This window comes from Salvelinus fontinalis, chromosome 6 (genome assembly GCF_029448725.1).
Source record: "Salvelinus fontinalis isolate EN_2023a chromosome 6, ASM2944872v1, whole genome shotgun sequence".
NCBI classification, from domain to species: domain Eukaryota; kingdom Metazoa; phylum Chordata; class Actinopteri; order Salmoniformes; family Salmonidae; genus Salvelinus; species Salvelinus fontinalis.
The window spans coordinates 80,262,458-80,280,823 of record NC_074670.1 but is presented as its reverse complement, the minus strand read 5'-3'; the positions used below and the strand labels follow the sequence as shown (position 1 = coordinate 80,280,823).

Genomic DNA, 18,366 nt, shown 5'->3' with positions numbered 1-18,366 from the left:
AGGATAGGGAATAGGGTTCTATTTGGGACTAAATCACTGCCTCAGTCAGTCTCTGAGTCTCAGGCATGACTTTATAATGTCTTCAAGGCTGTAGATCAACTCTTTATTAATCATAAACCATTTCATCCATAGCTCTATGTACCTCTCCATTTCAGCCACAGGTCTACGTACCTCTCCATCACCAGTATCCTGGAGGAAAGTTGGAAATGCCTTTGCACTTGAGGCTTGAATACTGCTCTAAAATATCCCTCCTTGAGGCGTTTCATGCATTCACTGACTGGAATGTGAGGGAATGTATATTGTGTGTGTGTTATTCTGATCAATCGCTACGACAGCCAATCACAAACAATCCCTCACTGACTATTGTAATCACGTATCTTCCGGGGTTATACATACACATACCATGCCTATTCTGTTTTCTATTCTTGAGATCCTGGTTTAATTAGGTGAAGATCTCGAACTGTGCTTCTGACTGTGATTCACTGGAATACAGATCCAACTCCGCCATCACCATCGCCGACTGTGAATCACTATTAAAACAACACCCCTGACACTGCTGGCACCGCAGCAAACGTTCAACCTCTCTCCACACCATGACCATCCAGACAGGCAAACGTTCATCCTCTCTCCACATCACGACCATCCAGACAGCTACTGTACATCGACTGATGGGAACCACGGTGTCCTAGCCAATCACAACAACGACTAAAGCAGCCAACCAGCTGGCTCCAAACTCTGACTTGAGGGGGCCGCATTCCACGCATGGCACCCTATCCCCCTACCTGTAGTCCACTACTTTTGACCAGAACCCTGTGGAAAAGTAGTGCACTATATAGGAAATAGGGCACCATTTGGGACACACTTAGCTTTCCCAGTGTGTTCATATTAAAGGCAGATCTTCCTGGCTCTGAGTGGGTCTTTCATTAGATGTCCCGATGATCCTTCCAACTACAGTTTACAGCCAGCCGACCAGACCAGGAATAATCAGCATCTGTGTTTTAGATTTTACAGGCTGGATCTAGACCTTAATTAACTTAACCCACAAAGGGAGAGCACTTTTTGTTTATTACATAATTCACTTGTTTTGGCAATGTGAATATGTTTACCATGCCAATAAACCCCTTAAATTGAAATTGAATTGGTGTGGGGGGGGGGGGGGGGGGGGGTCAGAGAGAGTTAGAGAGAGGGGGAAGGAGAGTTAGAGTGATAGAGGGGGGTGTGAGGGAGAGAGAGAGAGGGGACTGTGTAGCGAATAGGGTGCCATTTGGAATGTACAACACCTATCAGGTGACGCATAGTTGCGCAAACACACAAACCACCAATCACGAGCATTCTGATATGATAATGAAATATTGACGACCAAAATAGATCATCTCCTGACGTTTGCCTTGTGCAATGGTAGGACACACTGAGTTATATGTGCGCATTACAATTTAATAAATGGTCTGGATTTGGGAATTTAATGACCGTTATTTGGTTAATCTGTTAAACTCAAACGGGGCGGTAGGTATCCTAGTGGTTAGAGCGTTGGACCAGTAACCGAAAAGTTGCAAGATCGAATCCCCGAGCTGACAAGGTGAAAATCTGTCGTTCTGCTCCTGAACAAGGCAGTAAACCCACTTTCCTAGGCCGTCATTGTAAATATGAATTTGTTCTTAACTGACTTGCCTAGTTAAAAAAAGGTTAAATAAAAATGCCCAAAAGTGACGAGTGCAAAGCTGAACTATGATGACAGACAACCGTTTTTCTAACCGTTTCTGCCACGTTCTAATCCATCATCATTATATTATAGATTACACTTCGGACAGAAATCACAGATGTCATATGGCCACGAAATAGCGAGGATTCAATTTTCCACTACATTAAATTACCGCATCACATGGTGGAACATTCATCAAGTATGAATCGATGCCCATTTACTGGAGAAAAAGTTACAATATGGGAAGTCCATAAAACACCCATAAACGTTATTTCACCGCACATACCTGGATAAATAAAGCAAATGCACATTCTAAGTTACAAAACGCTTCAACTTTTCTCTAGCTTTCAAAACCAAAGGAAAACTTCAGAGTTTAGGTTGGAAATACATTTACTGATAGTTTTCTGCTCTATGAGGAAGTTACAAAGTAACTTTACCACTCCCTTTTTCCTTTTAGTCTTTCCTTACCTTTTTAAAAGTCCGAGACCTCCGCTCTTTAGTTACCGTTCCACAAGCTTTTCCAATTTAACTGTATCTGCTTCCCCCACACCCCCTTCTGCTGCTCTACTCGACAGAGGATCGGATTTCGTTTTCGTTGCAAAAGCTGCTGGTCCCTACAGCGCGTACAGCACAGGCTCAACTCGCCTCCATCCAGTCCAGCGCACACACACACACACACACACACACACACACACACACACACACACACACACACACACACACACACAAACTGACTGACTTCACATTGACTGTGGCGCAGACAGAGTAGAGTGGTGAGTTTGTGTAGTTCCAGAGGTTGGATAGTGCCATCATAGAGATGAGTAGAAGATTTTACATTTCCAAAACTAGCCTGTATTTCAGATTGAATACATATGACACTCAGAATACGAGTGAAACCAGAAAGATAAACACATAAAGCCCCTTGATCACTAGTGAGGTGTAGACATCATATGGGGGATGATACAATCTGCCAAACTTTAACCTTGCTTTCAAATATGAAAACGTATCCAATGTGCGTAGCTGGGGCGGCAGGTAGCCTAGTGGTTAAAGCGTTGAACCAGTAACCGAAAGGTTGCAGAATCGAATCCCTGAGCTGACAAGATAAACATCTGTCATTCTGCCCCTGAACAAGGCAGTTAACCCACTGTTCCCCGGCCGTCATTGTAAATAAGAATTTGTTCTTAACTTACTTACCTAGTTAAATAAAGGTAAAATGTATTAAAAATATATCATAATAATGTTACATGCTACAAAAAAATTGCTCTCAAAATCATTAATTAACCATGGAAACATGATCATTTAAAAAAGTTAATTCGCTGCCAACAACTCTCATCCTGTAACGTCTTCTGAAATTGTATTTTTTATTTTTGTATTTCACCTTTATTTAACCAGGTAGGAAAGTTGAGAACAAGTTCTAATTTACAATTGCGACCTGGCCAAGATAAAGCAAAGCAGTTCGACACATACAACAACACAGAGTTACACATGGAGTAAAACAAACATACAGTCAATAACACAGTAGAAAAATAAATCTATATACAATGTGAGCAAATGAGGTGAGATAAGGGAGGTAAAGGCAAAAAAAGGCCATGGTGGCGAAGTAAATACAATATAGCAAGTAAAACACTGGAATGGTAGATTTGCAGGGGAAGAATGTGCAAAGTAGAAATATAAATAATGGGGTGCAAAGGAGCAAAATAAATAAATAAATACAGTAGGGAAAGAGGTAGTTGTTTGGGCTAAATTATAGATGGGCTATGTACAGGTGCAGTAATCTGTGAGCTGCTCTGACAGCTGGTGCTTAAAGCTAGTGAGGGAGATAAGTGTTTCCAGTTTCAGAGATTTTTGTAGTTCGTTCCAGTCATTGGCAGCAGAGAACTGGATATGTAGAGTCTGACACTAGATCAGTCTCAGCTGTTTGTCTTTGAGTTAGACCAGGTATCAGAGGAAGGTAGAGACCATGTTGAGTTAGACCAGGTATCAGAGGAAGGTAGAGACCATGTTGAGTTAGACCAGGTATCAGAGGAAGGTAGAGACCATGTTGAGTTTGACCAGGTATCAGAGGAAGGTAGAGACCATGTTGAGTTAGACCAGGTATCAGAGGAAGGTAGAGACCATGTTGAGTTAGACCAGGTATCAGAGGAAGGTAGAGACCATGTTGAGTTAGACCAGGTATCAGAGGAAGGTAGAGACCATGTTGAGTTAGACCAGGTATCAGAGGAAGGTAGAGACCATGTTGAGTTAGACCAGGTATCAGAGGAAGGTAGAGACCATGTTGAGTTTGACCAGGTATCAGAGGAAGGTAGAGACCATGTTGAGTTAGACCAGGTATCAGAGGAAGGTAGAGACCATGTTGAGTTAGACCAGGTATCAGAGGAAGGTAGAGACCATGTTGAGTTAGACCAGGTATCAGAGGAAGGTAGAGACCATGTTGAGTTAGACCAGGTATCAGAGGAAGGTAGAGACCATGTTGAGTTAGACCAGGTATCAGAGGAAGGTAGAGACCATGTTGAGTTAGACCAGGTATCAGAGGAAGGTAGAGACCATGTTGAGTTAGACCAGGTATCAGAGGAAGGTAGAGACCATGTTGAGTTAGACCAGGTATCAGAGGAAGGTAGAGACCATGTTGAGTTAGACCAGGTATCAGAGGAAGGTAGAGACCATGTTGAGTTTGACCAGGTATCAGAGGAAGGTAGAGACCATGTTGAGTTAGACCAGGTATCAGAGGAAGGTAGAGACCATGTTGAGTTAGACCAGGTATCAGAGGAAGGTAGAGACCATGTTGAGTTAGACCAGGTATCAGAGGAAGGTAGAGACCATGTTGAGTTAGACCAGGTATCAGAGGAAGGTAGAGACCATGTTGAGTTAGACCAGGTATCAGAGGAAGGTAGAGACCATGTTGAGTTAGACCAGGTATCAGAGGAAGGTAGAGACCATGTTGAGTTAGACCAGGTACCAGAGGGTAAAGACCATTTGTACAGCTGGTGGGTTAGACCATAGGGAGATCATCTAGGCCCTTTAAGAAAGTTAGGTTAGGCACCTGACCTTCTTTTCTCTATGTGTGGAGGGAGGAAGGGAGAGAGAGAGGGGAGTGCCTTCCTGTCCACATGCCTACTCTCTCTCTCTCTCTCTCTCGTTCTCGCTCTCGCTCTCGTCAGGGCTAGGTGACTCAGACCTCTTCCTGCCTACCTCCCTGTCTGCCTCCCTGTCTGTCTGTCAGCACTCTCCAGGCGTTCCCTCTCTGTCAGCCCTCTCCAGGCGTTCCCTCTCTGACTGCCCTCTCCAGGCGGCATCTCTCTGTCAGCCCTCTCCAGGCATTCCCTCTCTGTCTGGCCTCTCCAAGCGTTCCCTCTCTGTCTGTCCTCTCCAGGTGGTCCCTCTCTGTCTGCCCTCTGTGAACTCCAGAGTCCTTCTCTCTGGGCTTCAACCTGCGGGGAGGGACATGAACTTCCTTTGCTTTCCTCCAGCAGAGACACAACTTGGCCCTTGGCAATGAGGCCCCCCCCCCCCACACTGTCGTAACTTTACTCTCACTCTGGTCTGACCTGAGTCTTTCACTCTCTCAATTCAAAAGGGCTTCCTTGGAATTGGGAAACATATGTTTACATTGCCAAAGCCAGAGGTTATTTATCAATGTTGAACTAAACGCAAAACTCAGACCATGAGCATAAACAACTACTGTTCTTATGAAGGAAATGGAGGTATTTGATTCACAATAATAATAGAGCCGTTCTATGTCTCAACACAGTCCATTATGTTCTGGACCCGTCGTTGGTAGAGAGCCATTCTATGCCTCAACACAGTCCATTATGTTCTGGACCCGTCGTTGGTAGAGAGCCTTTCTATGCCTCAACACAGTCCATTATGTTCTGGACCCGTCCTGGGTAGAGAGCCGTTCTATGTCTCAACACAGTCCATTATGGCCTGGACCCGTCCTGGGTATAGAGCCGTTCTATGTCTCAACACAGTCCATTATGTTCTGGACCCGTCCTGGGTAGAGAGCCGTTCTATGTCTCAACACAGTCCATTATGTTCTGGACCCGTCCTGGGTAGAGAGCCGTTCTATGTCTCAACACAGTCCATTATGTTCTGAACCCGTCCTGGGTATAGAGCCGTTCTATGCCTCAACACAGTCCATTATGGCCTGGACCCGTCCTGGGTATAGAGCCGTTCTATGCCTCAACACAGTCCATTATGTTCTGGACCCGTCCTGGGTATAGAGCCGTTCTGAGATTGGCCCTTTAGGTTGGGGTTCAGGACTGCCTTTCTCTCTCTGTGTGTATGTGTGTGTGTGTGCGTGCGTGCGTGCGTGCGTGCGTGCGTGCGTGCGTGCGTGCGTGCGTCAGGGTAACCCAGTCTGCTATTTTTACGGTGGTCGAAACAGATGTTTCATCGAGCGTTTATCCATCTATCATCTCTGATGTAACGTGGAGTTTACTGTCTCTGACCCAGGAGTGATCAGCTGAGTGATTAGTTTACTGTCTCTGACCCAGGAGTGATCAGCTGAGTGATTAGTTTACTGTCTCTGACCCAGGAGTGATCAGCTGAGTGATTAGTTTACTGTCTCTGACCCAGGAGTGATCAGCTGAGTGATTAGTTTACTGTCTCTGACCCAGGAGTGATCAGCTGAGTGATTAGTTCACTGTCTCTGACCCAGGAGTGATCAGCTGAGTGATTAGTTTACTGTCTCTGACCCAGGAGTGATCAGCTGAGTGATTAGTTCACTGTCTCTGACCCAGGAGTGATCAGCTGTGTGATTAGTTTACTGTCTCTAACCTAGGTGTAACGGCGTTCCTCTCTCTCTTCATAAGAAGAGGTGGAGTAGTGATCGAGCCAAGGCGCAGCGGGTTGTGAATACATGATGAATTTATTAAATAAACAAACAGACAAAGACGAAAACGAACTATACTTGACATAACTAACAAAATAACAAAACGATGTAGACAGACCTGAAACAAACGAACTTACAAATACACGAAGCACGCTGACACAGGAACAGACTACATAAACGCACGAACAAACCGAAACAATCCCTTATGGTGTAACATCGACACAGACACAGGAGACAATCACCCCACAAACAAACAGTGAGAACACCCTACCTAAATATGACTCTTAATTAGAGGAGAACGCAAAACACCTGCCTCTAATTAAGAGCCATACCAGGCAACCAAAACCAACATAGAAACAGATAACATAGACTGCCCACCCAAAACACATGCCCTGACCTAAACACATACAAAAACAACATAAAACAGGTCAGGACCGTTACACTAGGAGTGATCAGCTAAGTGATTAGTTTACTGTCTCTGACCCAGGAGTGATCAGCTGTGATTAGTTTACTGTCTCTAACCCAGGAGTGATCAGCTGAGTGATTAGTTTACTGTCTCTTAGTTTACTGTCTCTGCAACTCAGACTAGAAAGCCAGTATCCCGGAGTCGCCTCTTCACTGTTGACGTTGAGACTGGTGTTTTGCGGGTACTATTTAATGAAGCTGCCAGTTGAGAACTTGTGAGGTGTCTGTTTCTCAAACTAGACACTCTAATGTACTTGTCCTCTTGCTCAGTTGTGCACCGGGGCCTCCCACCCCTCTTTCTATTCTGGTTAGAGCCAGTTTGTGCTGTTCTGTGAAGGGAGTAGTACACAGCATTGTACGAGATCTTCAGTTTCTCAGCAATTTCTAGCATGGAATAGCCTTCATTTCTCAGAACAAGAATAGACTGATGAGTTTCAGAAGAAAGCGTTTGTTGCTGTCCATTTTGAGCCTGTAACCGAACCCACAAATGCTGATGCTCCAGATACTCAATTAGTCTAAAGAAGGCCAGTTTTATTGCTTCTTTAATCAGAAAAACAATTTTCAGCTGTGCTAAAATAATTGCAAAAGGGTTTTCTAATGATCAATTAGCCTTTTAAAATGATCAACTTGGATTAGCTAACACAACGTGCCATTGGAACACATGAGTGGTTGTTGCTGGTAATGGACCTCTGTACGCCTATGTAGATATTCCATAAAAAATCTGCCGTTTCCAGCTACAATAGTAATTTACAACATTAACAATGTCTACACTGTATTTATGATCAATTTGATGTTATTTTAATAGATAAAAAAATGTGTTTTTCTTTCAAAAACAAGGAAATTTCTAAGTGACGCCAAACTTTTGTATATATTTTTCAATACAACCTTTATTTAACTCGGCAAGTCAGTTAAGAACAAATTCTTATTTACAATGACGGCCTACCAGGGAACAGCGGGTTAACTGCCTTGTTCAGGAGCAGAAAGACAGATTTTTACATTGTCAGATCGGGGATTCGATCTTGCAACCTTTCGGTTACTAGACCAACGCTAAAACCACTAGGCTACCTGCCAACCCATACCTCTGTATATACCTCCACCTCTGTATATACCTCTACCTCTGTATATACCTCTACCTCTGTATATGCCTCTACCTCTGTATATACCTCCACCTCTGTATATACCTCCACCTCTGTATATACCTCTACCTCTGTATATACCTCTACCTCTGTATATGCCTCTACCTCTGTATATACCTCTACCTCTGTATATACCTCTACCTCTGTATATACCTCTACCTCTGTATATGCCTCTACCTCTGTATATACCTCTACCTCTGTATATACCTCTGTATATGCCTCTGCCTCTGTATTTACCTCTACCTCTGTATATGCCTCTACCTCTGTATATGCCTCTACCTCTGTATATACCTCTGTATATGCCTCTACCTCTGTATATACCTCTACCTCTATATATACCTCTGTATATACCTCTACCTCTGTATATGCCTCTACCTCTGTATATACCTCTACCTCTGTATATGCCTCTGTATATACCTCTACCTCTGTATATACCTCTACCTCTGTATATGCCTCTACCTCTGTATATACCTCTACCTCTGTATATGCCTCTACCTCTGTATATGCCTCTACCTCTGTATATACCTCTGTATATACCTCTACCTCTGTATATACCTCTACCTCTATATATACCTCTACCTCTATATATACCTCTGTATATACCTCTACCTCTGTATATGCCTCTACCTCTGTATATGCCTCTACCTCTGTATATGCCTCTGTATATACCTCTACCTCTGTATATGCCTCTACCTCTGTATATACCTCTACCTCTGTATATACCTCTACCTCTATATATACCTCTACCTCTGTATATACCTCTACCTCTGTATATACCTCTACCTCTGTATATACCTCTGTATATACCTCTACCTCTGTATATACCTCTACCTCTGTATATACCTCTACCTCTGTATATGACTCTACCTCTGTATATGCCTCTACCTCTGTATATGCCTCTACCTCTGTATATGCCTCTGTATATACCTCTACCTCTGTATATACCTCTACCTCTGTATATACCTCTACCTCTGTATATGCCTCTACCTCTGTATATGCCTCTACCTCTGTATATACCTCTGTATATACCTCTACCTCTGTATATACCTCTACCTCTGTATATGCCTCTACCTCTGTATATGCCTCTACCTCTATATATACCTCTGTATATACCTCTACCTCTGTATATGCCTCTACCTCTATATATACCTCTGTATATACCTCTACCTCTGTATATACCTCTACCTCTGTATATGCCTCTACCTCTGTATATGACTCTACCTCTATATATACCTCTGTATATGCCTCTACCTCTGTATATGCCTCTACCTCTGTATATACCTCTGTATATGCCTCTACCTCTGTATATGCCTCTACCTCTATATATACCTCTGTATATGCCTCTACCTCTATATATACCTCTGTATATGCCTCTACCTCTGTATATGCCTCTACCTCTGTATATACCTCTGTATATGCCTCTACCTCTGTATATGCCTCTACCTCTATATATACCTCTGTATATACCTCTACCTCTGTATATGCCTCTACCTCTATATATACCTCTGTATATACCTCTACCTCTGTATATACCTCTACCTCTGTATATACCTCTACCTCTGTATATACCTCTACCTCTGTATATGCCTCTACCTCTATATATACCTCTGTATATGCCTCTGTATATACCTCTACCTCTGTATATACCTCTACCTCTGTATATGCCTCTACCTCTATATATACCTCTGTATATACCTCTACCTCTGTATATACCTCTACCTCTATATATACCTCTGTATATACCTCTACCTCTGTATATACCTCTACCTCTGTATATACCTCTACCTCTGTATATACCTCTGTATATACCTCTACCTCTGTATATGCCTCTACCTCTGTATATACCTCTACCTCTGTATATACCTCTACCTCTGTATATACCTCTGTATATACCTCTACCTCTGTATATGCCTCTAACTCTGTATATACCTCTACCTCTGTATATGCCTCTACCTCTGTATATACCTCTACCTCTGTATATGCCTCTACCTCTGTATATACCTCTACCTCTGTATATGCCTCTACCTCTGTATTTACCTCTACCTCTGTATATACCTCTACCTCTGTATATGCCTCTACCTCTGTATATACCTCTACCTCTGTATATGCCTCTACCTCTGTATATACCTCTACCTCTGTATATACCTCTACCTCTGTATATACCTCTACCTCTGTATATACCTCTACCTCTGTATATACCTCTACCTCTGTATATACCTCTACCTCTGTATATGCCTCTACCTCTGTATATGCCTCTACCTCTGTATATGCCTCTACCTCTGTATATGCCTCTGTATATACCTCTACCTCTGTATATACCTCTACCTCTGTATATACCTCTACCTCTGTATATACCTCTACCTCTATATATACCTCTACCTCTATATATACCTCTGTATATACCTCTACCTCTGTATATACCTCTACCTCTATATATACCTCTGTATATGCCTCTACCTCTGTATATGCCTCTACCTCTGTATATACCTCTACCTCTGTATATACCTCTACCTCTGTATATGCCTCTACCTCTGTATATGCCTCTGTATATGCCTCTACCTCTGTATACACCTCTACCTCTGTATATACCTCTACCTCTGTATATACCTCTACCTCTGTATATGCCTCTACCTCTATATATACCTCTGTATATACCTCTACCTCTATATATACCTCTACCTCTATATATACCTCTGTATATACCTCTACCTCTGTATATACCTCTACCTCTGTATATGCCTCTACCTCTGTATATACCTCTACCTCTATATATACCTCTACCTCTATATATACCTCTGTATATACCTCTACCTCTGTATATACCTCTACCTCTGTATATACCTCTACCTCTGTATATGCCTCTACCTCTATATATACCTCTGTATATACCTCTACCTCTATATATACCTCTACCTCTATATATACCTCTGTATATACCTCTACCTCTGTATATACCTCTACCTCTATATATACCTCTACCTCTGTATATGCCTCTACCTCTATATATACCTCTGTATATACCTCTACCTCTGTATATGCCTCTACCCCTGTATATGCCTCTGTATATACCTCTACCTCTGTATATACCTCTACCTCTGTATATGCCTCTACCTCTGTATATACCTCTACCTCTGTATATACCTCTGTATATACCTCTACCTCTGTATATGCCTCTACCTCTGTATATACCTCTACCTCTATATATACCTCTGTATATGCCTCTACCTCTGTATATACCTCTACCTCTATATATACCTCTGTATATACCTCTACCTCTGTATATACCTCTACCTCTATATATACCTCTGTATATACCTCTACCTCTATATATACCTCTGTATATGCCTCTACCTCTGTATATACCTCTACCTCTGTATATACCCCTGTATATACCTCTACCTCTGTATATGCCTCTACCTCTGTATATGCCTCTACCTCTGTATATACCTCTGTATATACCTCTACCTCTGTATATGCCTCTACCTCTGTATATACCTCTGTATATGCCTCTACCTCTATATATACCTCTACCTCTATATATACCTCTACCTCTGTATATACCTCTACCTCTATATATACCTCTGTATATGCCTCTACCTCTGTATATGCCTCTACCTCTATATATACCTCTGTATATGCCTCTACCTCTGTATATACCTCTACCTCTATATATACCTCTACCTCTGTATATACCTCTACGTCTGTATATACCTCTACCTCTGTATATACCTCTACCTCTGTATATACCTCTACCTCTGTATATACCTCTACCTCTATATATACCTCTACCTCTGTATATACCTCTACCTCTGTATATACCTCTACCTCTGTATATACCTCTACCTCTGTATATACCTCTACCTCTATATATACCTCTACCTCTATATATACCTCTACCTCTGTATATACCTCTACCTCTATATATACCTCTACCTCTGTATATACCTCTACCTCTGTATATACCTCTACCTCTGTATATACCTCTACCTCTGTATATACCTCTACCTCTGTATATACCTCTACCCCTGTATATACCTCTACCTCTGTATATACCTCTGTATATACCTCTACCTCTATATATACCTCTACCTCTGTATATACCTCTGTATATACCTCTACCTCTGTATATACCTCTACCTCTGTATATACCTCTACCTCTGTATATACCTCTGTATATACCTCTACCTCTATATATACCTCTACCTCTGTATATACCTCTGTATATACCTCTACCTCTATATATACCTCTACCTCTGTATATACCTCTACCTCTGTATATACCTCTGTATATACCTCTACCTCTATATATACCTCTACCTCTGTATATACCTCTGTATATACCTCTACCTCTGTATATACCTCTACCTCTGTATATACCTCTACCTCTGTATATACCTCTACCTCTGTATGTACCTCTACCTCTGTATATACCTCTACCTCTGTATATACCTCTACCTCTGTATATACCTCTGTATATACCTCTACCTCTGTATATACCTCTACCTCTGTATATACCTCTGTATATACCTCTACCTCTGTATATACCTCTACCTCTGTATATACCTCTACCTCTGTATATGCCTCTACCTCTATATATACCCCTGTATATACCTCTACCTCTGTATATGCCTCTACCTCTGTATATACCTCTACCTCTGTATATGCCTCTACCTCTGTATCTACCTCTACCTCTGTATATGCCTCTACCTCTGTATTTACCTCTACCTCTGTATATACCTCTACCTCTGTATATGCCTCTACCTCTGTATATACCTCTACCTCTGTATATGCCTCTACCTCTGTATATACCTCTACCTCTGTATATACCTCTACCTCTGTATATACCTCTACCTCTGTATATACCTCTACCTCTGTATATACCTCTACCTCTGTATATGCCTCTACCTCTGTATATGCCTCTACCTCTGTATATGCCTCTACCTCTGTATATGCCTCTGTATATACCTCTACCTCTGTATATACCTCTACCTCTGTATATACCTCTACCTCTGTATATACCTCTACCTCTATATATACCTCTACCTCTATATATACCTCTGTATATACCTCTACCTCTGTATATACCTCTACCTCTATATATACCTCTGTATATGCCTCTACCTCTGTATATGCCTCTACCTCTGTATATACCTCTACCTCTGTATATACCTCTACCTCTGTATATGCCTCTACCTCTGTATATGCCTCTGTATATGCCCCTACCTCTGTATATACCTCTACCTCTGTATATGCTTCTACCTCTGTATATGCCTCTACCTCTGTATATGCCTCTACCTCTGTATATACCTCTACTTCTGTATATACCTCTACCTCTGTATATACCTCTACCTCTATATATACCTCTACCTCTATATATACCTCTGTATATACCTCTACCTCTGTATATACCTCTACCTCTGTATATACCTCTACCTCTGTATATGCCTCTACCTCTATATATACCTCTGTATATACCTCTACCTCTATATATACCTCTACCTCTATATATACCTATGTATATACCTCTACCTCTGTATATACCTCTACCTCTGTATATACCTCTACCTCTGTATATGCCTCTACCTCTATATATACCTCTGTATATGCCTCTACCTCTGTATATGCCTCTGTATATGCCTCTACCTCTGTATATACCTCTACCTCTGTATATGCTTCTACCTCTGTATATGCCTCTACCTCTGTATATACCTCTACCTCTGTATATACCTCTGTATATACCTCTACCTCTGTATATGCCTCTACCTCTGTATATACCTCTACCTCTATATATACCTCTGTATATGCCTCTACCTCTGTATATACCTCTACCTCTATATATACCTCTGTATATACCTCTACCTCTGTATATACCTCTACCTCTATATATACCTCTGTATATACCTCTACCTCTATATATACCTCTGTATATGCCTCTACCTCTGTATATACCTCTACCTCTGTATATACCCCTGTATATACCTCTACCTCTGTATATGCCTCTACCTCTGTATATGCCTCTGTATATACCTCTACCTCTGTATATACCTCTACCTCTGTATATGCCTCTACCTCTGTATATGCCTCTACCTCTGTATATGCCTCTACCTCTGTATATACCTCTGTATATACCTCTACCTCTGTATATGCCTCTACCTCTGTATATACCTCTGTATATGCCTCTACCTCTATATATACCTCTACCTCTATATATACCTCTACCTCTGTATATACCTCTACCTCTATATATACCTCTGTATATGCCTCTACCTCTGTATATGCCTCTACCTCTATATATACCTCTGTATATGCCTCTACCTCTGTATATACCTCTACCTCTATATATACCTCTACCTCTATATATACCTCTACCTCTATATATACCTCTACCTCTGTATATACCTCTACCTCTGTATATACCTCTACCTCTGTATATACCTCTACCTCTATATATACCTCTACCTCTGTATATACCTCTACCTCTGTATATACCTCTACCTCTATATATACCTCTACCTCTATATATACCTCTACCTCTGTATATACCTCTACCTCTATATATACCTCTACCTCTGTATATACCTCTACCTCTGTATATACCTCTACCTCTGTATATACCTCTACCTCTGTATATACCTCTACCTCTGTATATACCTCTACCCCTGTATATACCTCTACCTCTGTATATACCTCTGTATATACCTCTACCTCTATATATACCTCTACCTCTGTATATACCTCTGTATATACCTCTACCTCTGTATATACCTCTACCTCTGTATATACCTCTACCTCTGTATATACCTCTGTATATACCTCTACCTCTATATATACCTCTACCTCTGTATATACCTCTACCTCTGTATATACCTCTACCTCTGTATATACCTCTGTATATACCTCTACCTCTATATATACCTCTACCTCTGTATATACCTCTGTATATACCTCTACCTCTGTATATACCTCTACCTCTGTATATACCTCTACCTCTGTATATACCTCTACCTCTGTATATACCTCTACCTCTGTATATACCTCTACCTCTGTATATACCTCTACCTCTGTATATACCTCTGTATATACCTCTACCTCTATATATACCTCTACCTCTGTAAATACCTCTGTATATACCTCTACCCCTGTATATGCCTCTACCTCTATATATACCTCTGTATATACCTCTACCTCTGTATATACCTCTACCTCTATATATACCTCTACCTCTGTATATACCTCTACCTCTATATATACCTCTACCTCTATATATACCTCTGTATATACCTCTACCTCTGTATATGTCTTTGTCATCAAATTCAAAACAGTTTGTTGAAACGGACGGTTTTGTCATTGATTTCAACTACTGAATCTCAGATTCACATCGCTGTAGTTCCATTATGTTCCACGTTCGCTCCTGAAATCCAAAAAGAAGCCAGACTAACTACAGACTAACGAGAAACTAAATACAGACTAACTAGAAACTAACTACAGACTAACTACAGACTAACTACAGACTAACTACAGACTAACTACATACTAACTACAGACTAACTACAGACTAACTACAGACTAACTACAGACTAACTACAGACTAACTACAGACTAACTACAGACTAACTAGAAACCAAAAGCCATGTAAACAGAATAAACATCCAACTTACTGGTTTTCCGAGCCAGCTGATTGGTGGAGGTCGATGTCACCTGTCCTTTGTTCCCTCTGTAGTCCCGCCTCTCCCGTGATACATTGCTCTCTCTGTTGCCGGTGTCCACATCCCTGACCTTCCCTCCCTGAAGGGGCTTCCTCCCCCCACCTGGGCTCCAGCTTACCCCCCTCCTCACAGACATATGACCCCTCTCCGTCTCCATCTCTACCCCCAGGACGGTGCCTCGATCTGGGGGAGCTTTGCTGCTCCGCTGGGGAGTTCTGGAGCTCCTCTGCTTCTCCTCTGGTTTACTCCACAGTTTCTGTCTCTTCTTCTACCCAGATTGTCTGCAGCCCTGCCTGGCTTGGTCTGTATGTCAGTTTGAGGATCACCGTTTTTGGGGAGCGTTTGGAGAGAAAAAAGAGAATCACCATTGGGGATAAGGAGAATCTTAGCTTTCCATGTTGCTTCTCCTGCCGCTGGACATTTCTCTTCCTGCAGTAATCCTCCTTAATGTTTCCTTTAGTCCTTTAGTCTTGTAGCTAGCAGGGAGGGAGGCTGACGGACGGGAGAAGTGTGCCTCTGGTTCTGACACACTGTTACTACACAGTATTACTCAGGACTTACCAGAAACATTATCAGGGACCTCCCGGGAGACTAGAGCATGCTGGGAGTTCCACAGACACAGAGCACGCTGGATCAGTTCCCATGAACCGCAGCCAAGACGCTTTTCACAATAACGATGTGCTCTACTGCAAATCTCCAGCTGAAGAAGAAAGACTGATAAAACATCAAACTTTTCTATTTCTGTTTGTTGTCTGTCTTCCCTCCCTCTTAAATATTTCTCTTTTCTCCAAAAACCCAGACGCTTCTCGTCTCTTCCTCCCCCTTTTTTCTTTCAATCTTTCTTTTGTTTTTCTTTCTTAGTCCAGCCACCAAAACATGCCTGTTGACTGCATTGCAATCTCTACTAGACAGATTATTTTTCTTGTTGAGAAAGCGAGCAGCTCTTTATCTTGGAAGACCGTTACTCAACAACGCCGAGAAGGGGGTGACAGGAGGTGGACAGGTTTCAGAGCTTCCTGCTGTTTCGTTCGGACAAAGTGAGAAACAGCATTTCACTCTAGAAAGGTCTCTGCGAAGAGCAGTCAGGATTCGCCAAGCTCCGCTGGCCGATATTTCAACTGTATATTTAGAATCGATATCTCATCCAGATGGCTTCCTGTGTGAGAGTCACATACATTAAAGTATATTCACTAAGCCCAGAAAACCTTCTATAAACAGAAGAATTGATATCTTCCAAAGAGTTGGACTTTTAATCACTCAGGAGTCGAGCAGGGAGTCACATTTTAGTCCTGTTGGATGTTGGTTTGGATTAGATGCAGAGATTTACAGTATGTTCTCTTAATATACACACATTACCATTATATCCATACATTACCATTATATCTACATATTACCATTATATCTACATATTACCATTATATCCATACATTACCATTATATCTACACATTACCATTATATCAACATATTACCATTATATCAACATATTACCATTATATCTACATATTACCATTATATCTACATATTACCATTATATCTACATATTACCATTATATCAACATATTACCATTATATCCATACATTACCATTATATCTACACATTACCATTATATCCATACATTACCATTATATCTACACATTACCATTATATCCATACATTACGATTATATCCATACATTACCATTAGAGCTGAGGCTCAGGCAGCAGAGTTCAGTTGGTTTATGTAGGTTGTTTCAGGGGGGAGATAATGTCTATGTTAAGGGAAATAGGTTGTTTATCCAGTCTGGGTGATATTTCAGCTGTTAGCCTGGGTGTTCTGTCTCTCCCTATTGAAGGAGTGTATGGTAGAACATGGTGCTGTGGGATTCTGGGTAGAGTAAAGTTGTTGTTTGTCATGATAGGCCCGATCTCCGCTGGTTCTGTCTCCGAGCCCCGTGCAGTGTCCAGGTCTGGAACACTACCACCTGAAAGACAGGAGAAGAAGAAGAAGATCAGTATTCATCTGTAAACTGAATTCATTTTCTACCCTCTCTGACTCACTGATGTGTAGAAATGCAGGAAGTTAGGAGGGAACCTTGCTCGAACCTTGCGCGGGGGGCTCGGGGGGCTCGGGGGGCTCAGGGGGCGCGGGGGGCTCGGGGGGCTCGGGGGGCGCGGGGGGCGCGGGGGGCTCGAGAAACTGCGGTATGCCACTGATCACAGTTGTTTGATACAGATAGAAGTGCGGCCCACACCTTTGGCCATCCAATGCTCCTAGGTCTGCACTCTTAGAAGTAAAGGGGCCTTTTGCCACACCAGCTGAACCTTCCCAGTTCAAAAAGGTTCCTTGAGGAACCCCTCTGAAAAGCTTCCTTGAGGAATCCCTCTGAAAAGGTTCCTTGAGGAATCCCTCTGAAAAGGTTCCTTGAGGAATCCCTCTGAAAAGGTTCCTTGAGGAATCCCTCTGAAAAGGTTCCTTGAGGAATCCCTCTGAAAAGGTTCCTTGAGGCATCCCTCTGAAAAGGTTCCTTGAGGAATCCCTCTGAAAAGGT

General features: G+C 42.0%; 1 protein-coding gene across 6 annotated transcripts in view; it reads right to left on the bottom strand.

The window, feature by feature from the left end:
• LOC129858518 (synaptopodin) overlaps positions 1-17,818 on the bottom strand; it is a 35,851-nt gene extending 18,033 nt beyond the window's left edge. Inside the window, exons 1-3 of one of the 6 annotated variants that reach the window (XM_055927822.1) lie at positions 17,517-17,818; positions 16,399-16,993; positions 15,790-16,140 (exon numbers count right to left, since the gene is read on the bottom strand). In XM_055927822.1, the coding sequence (XP_055783797.1) occupies positions 15,790-15,994 (205 nt within the window). In that variant the 5' untranslated portion in view covers positions 15,995-16,140; positions 16,399-16,993; positions 17,517-17,818. Of the gene's footprint in view, positions 1-15,789; positions 17,492-17,516 lie in introns of those variants that run through there. The other 5 variants (XM_055927819.1, XM_055927817.1, XM_055927821.1 and 2 more) reach the window with 5 other exon arrangements.
• Positions 17,819-18,366: the final 548 nt, after the last annotated feature.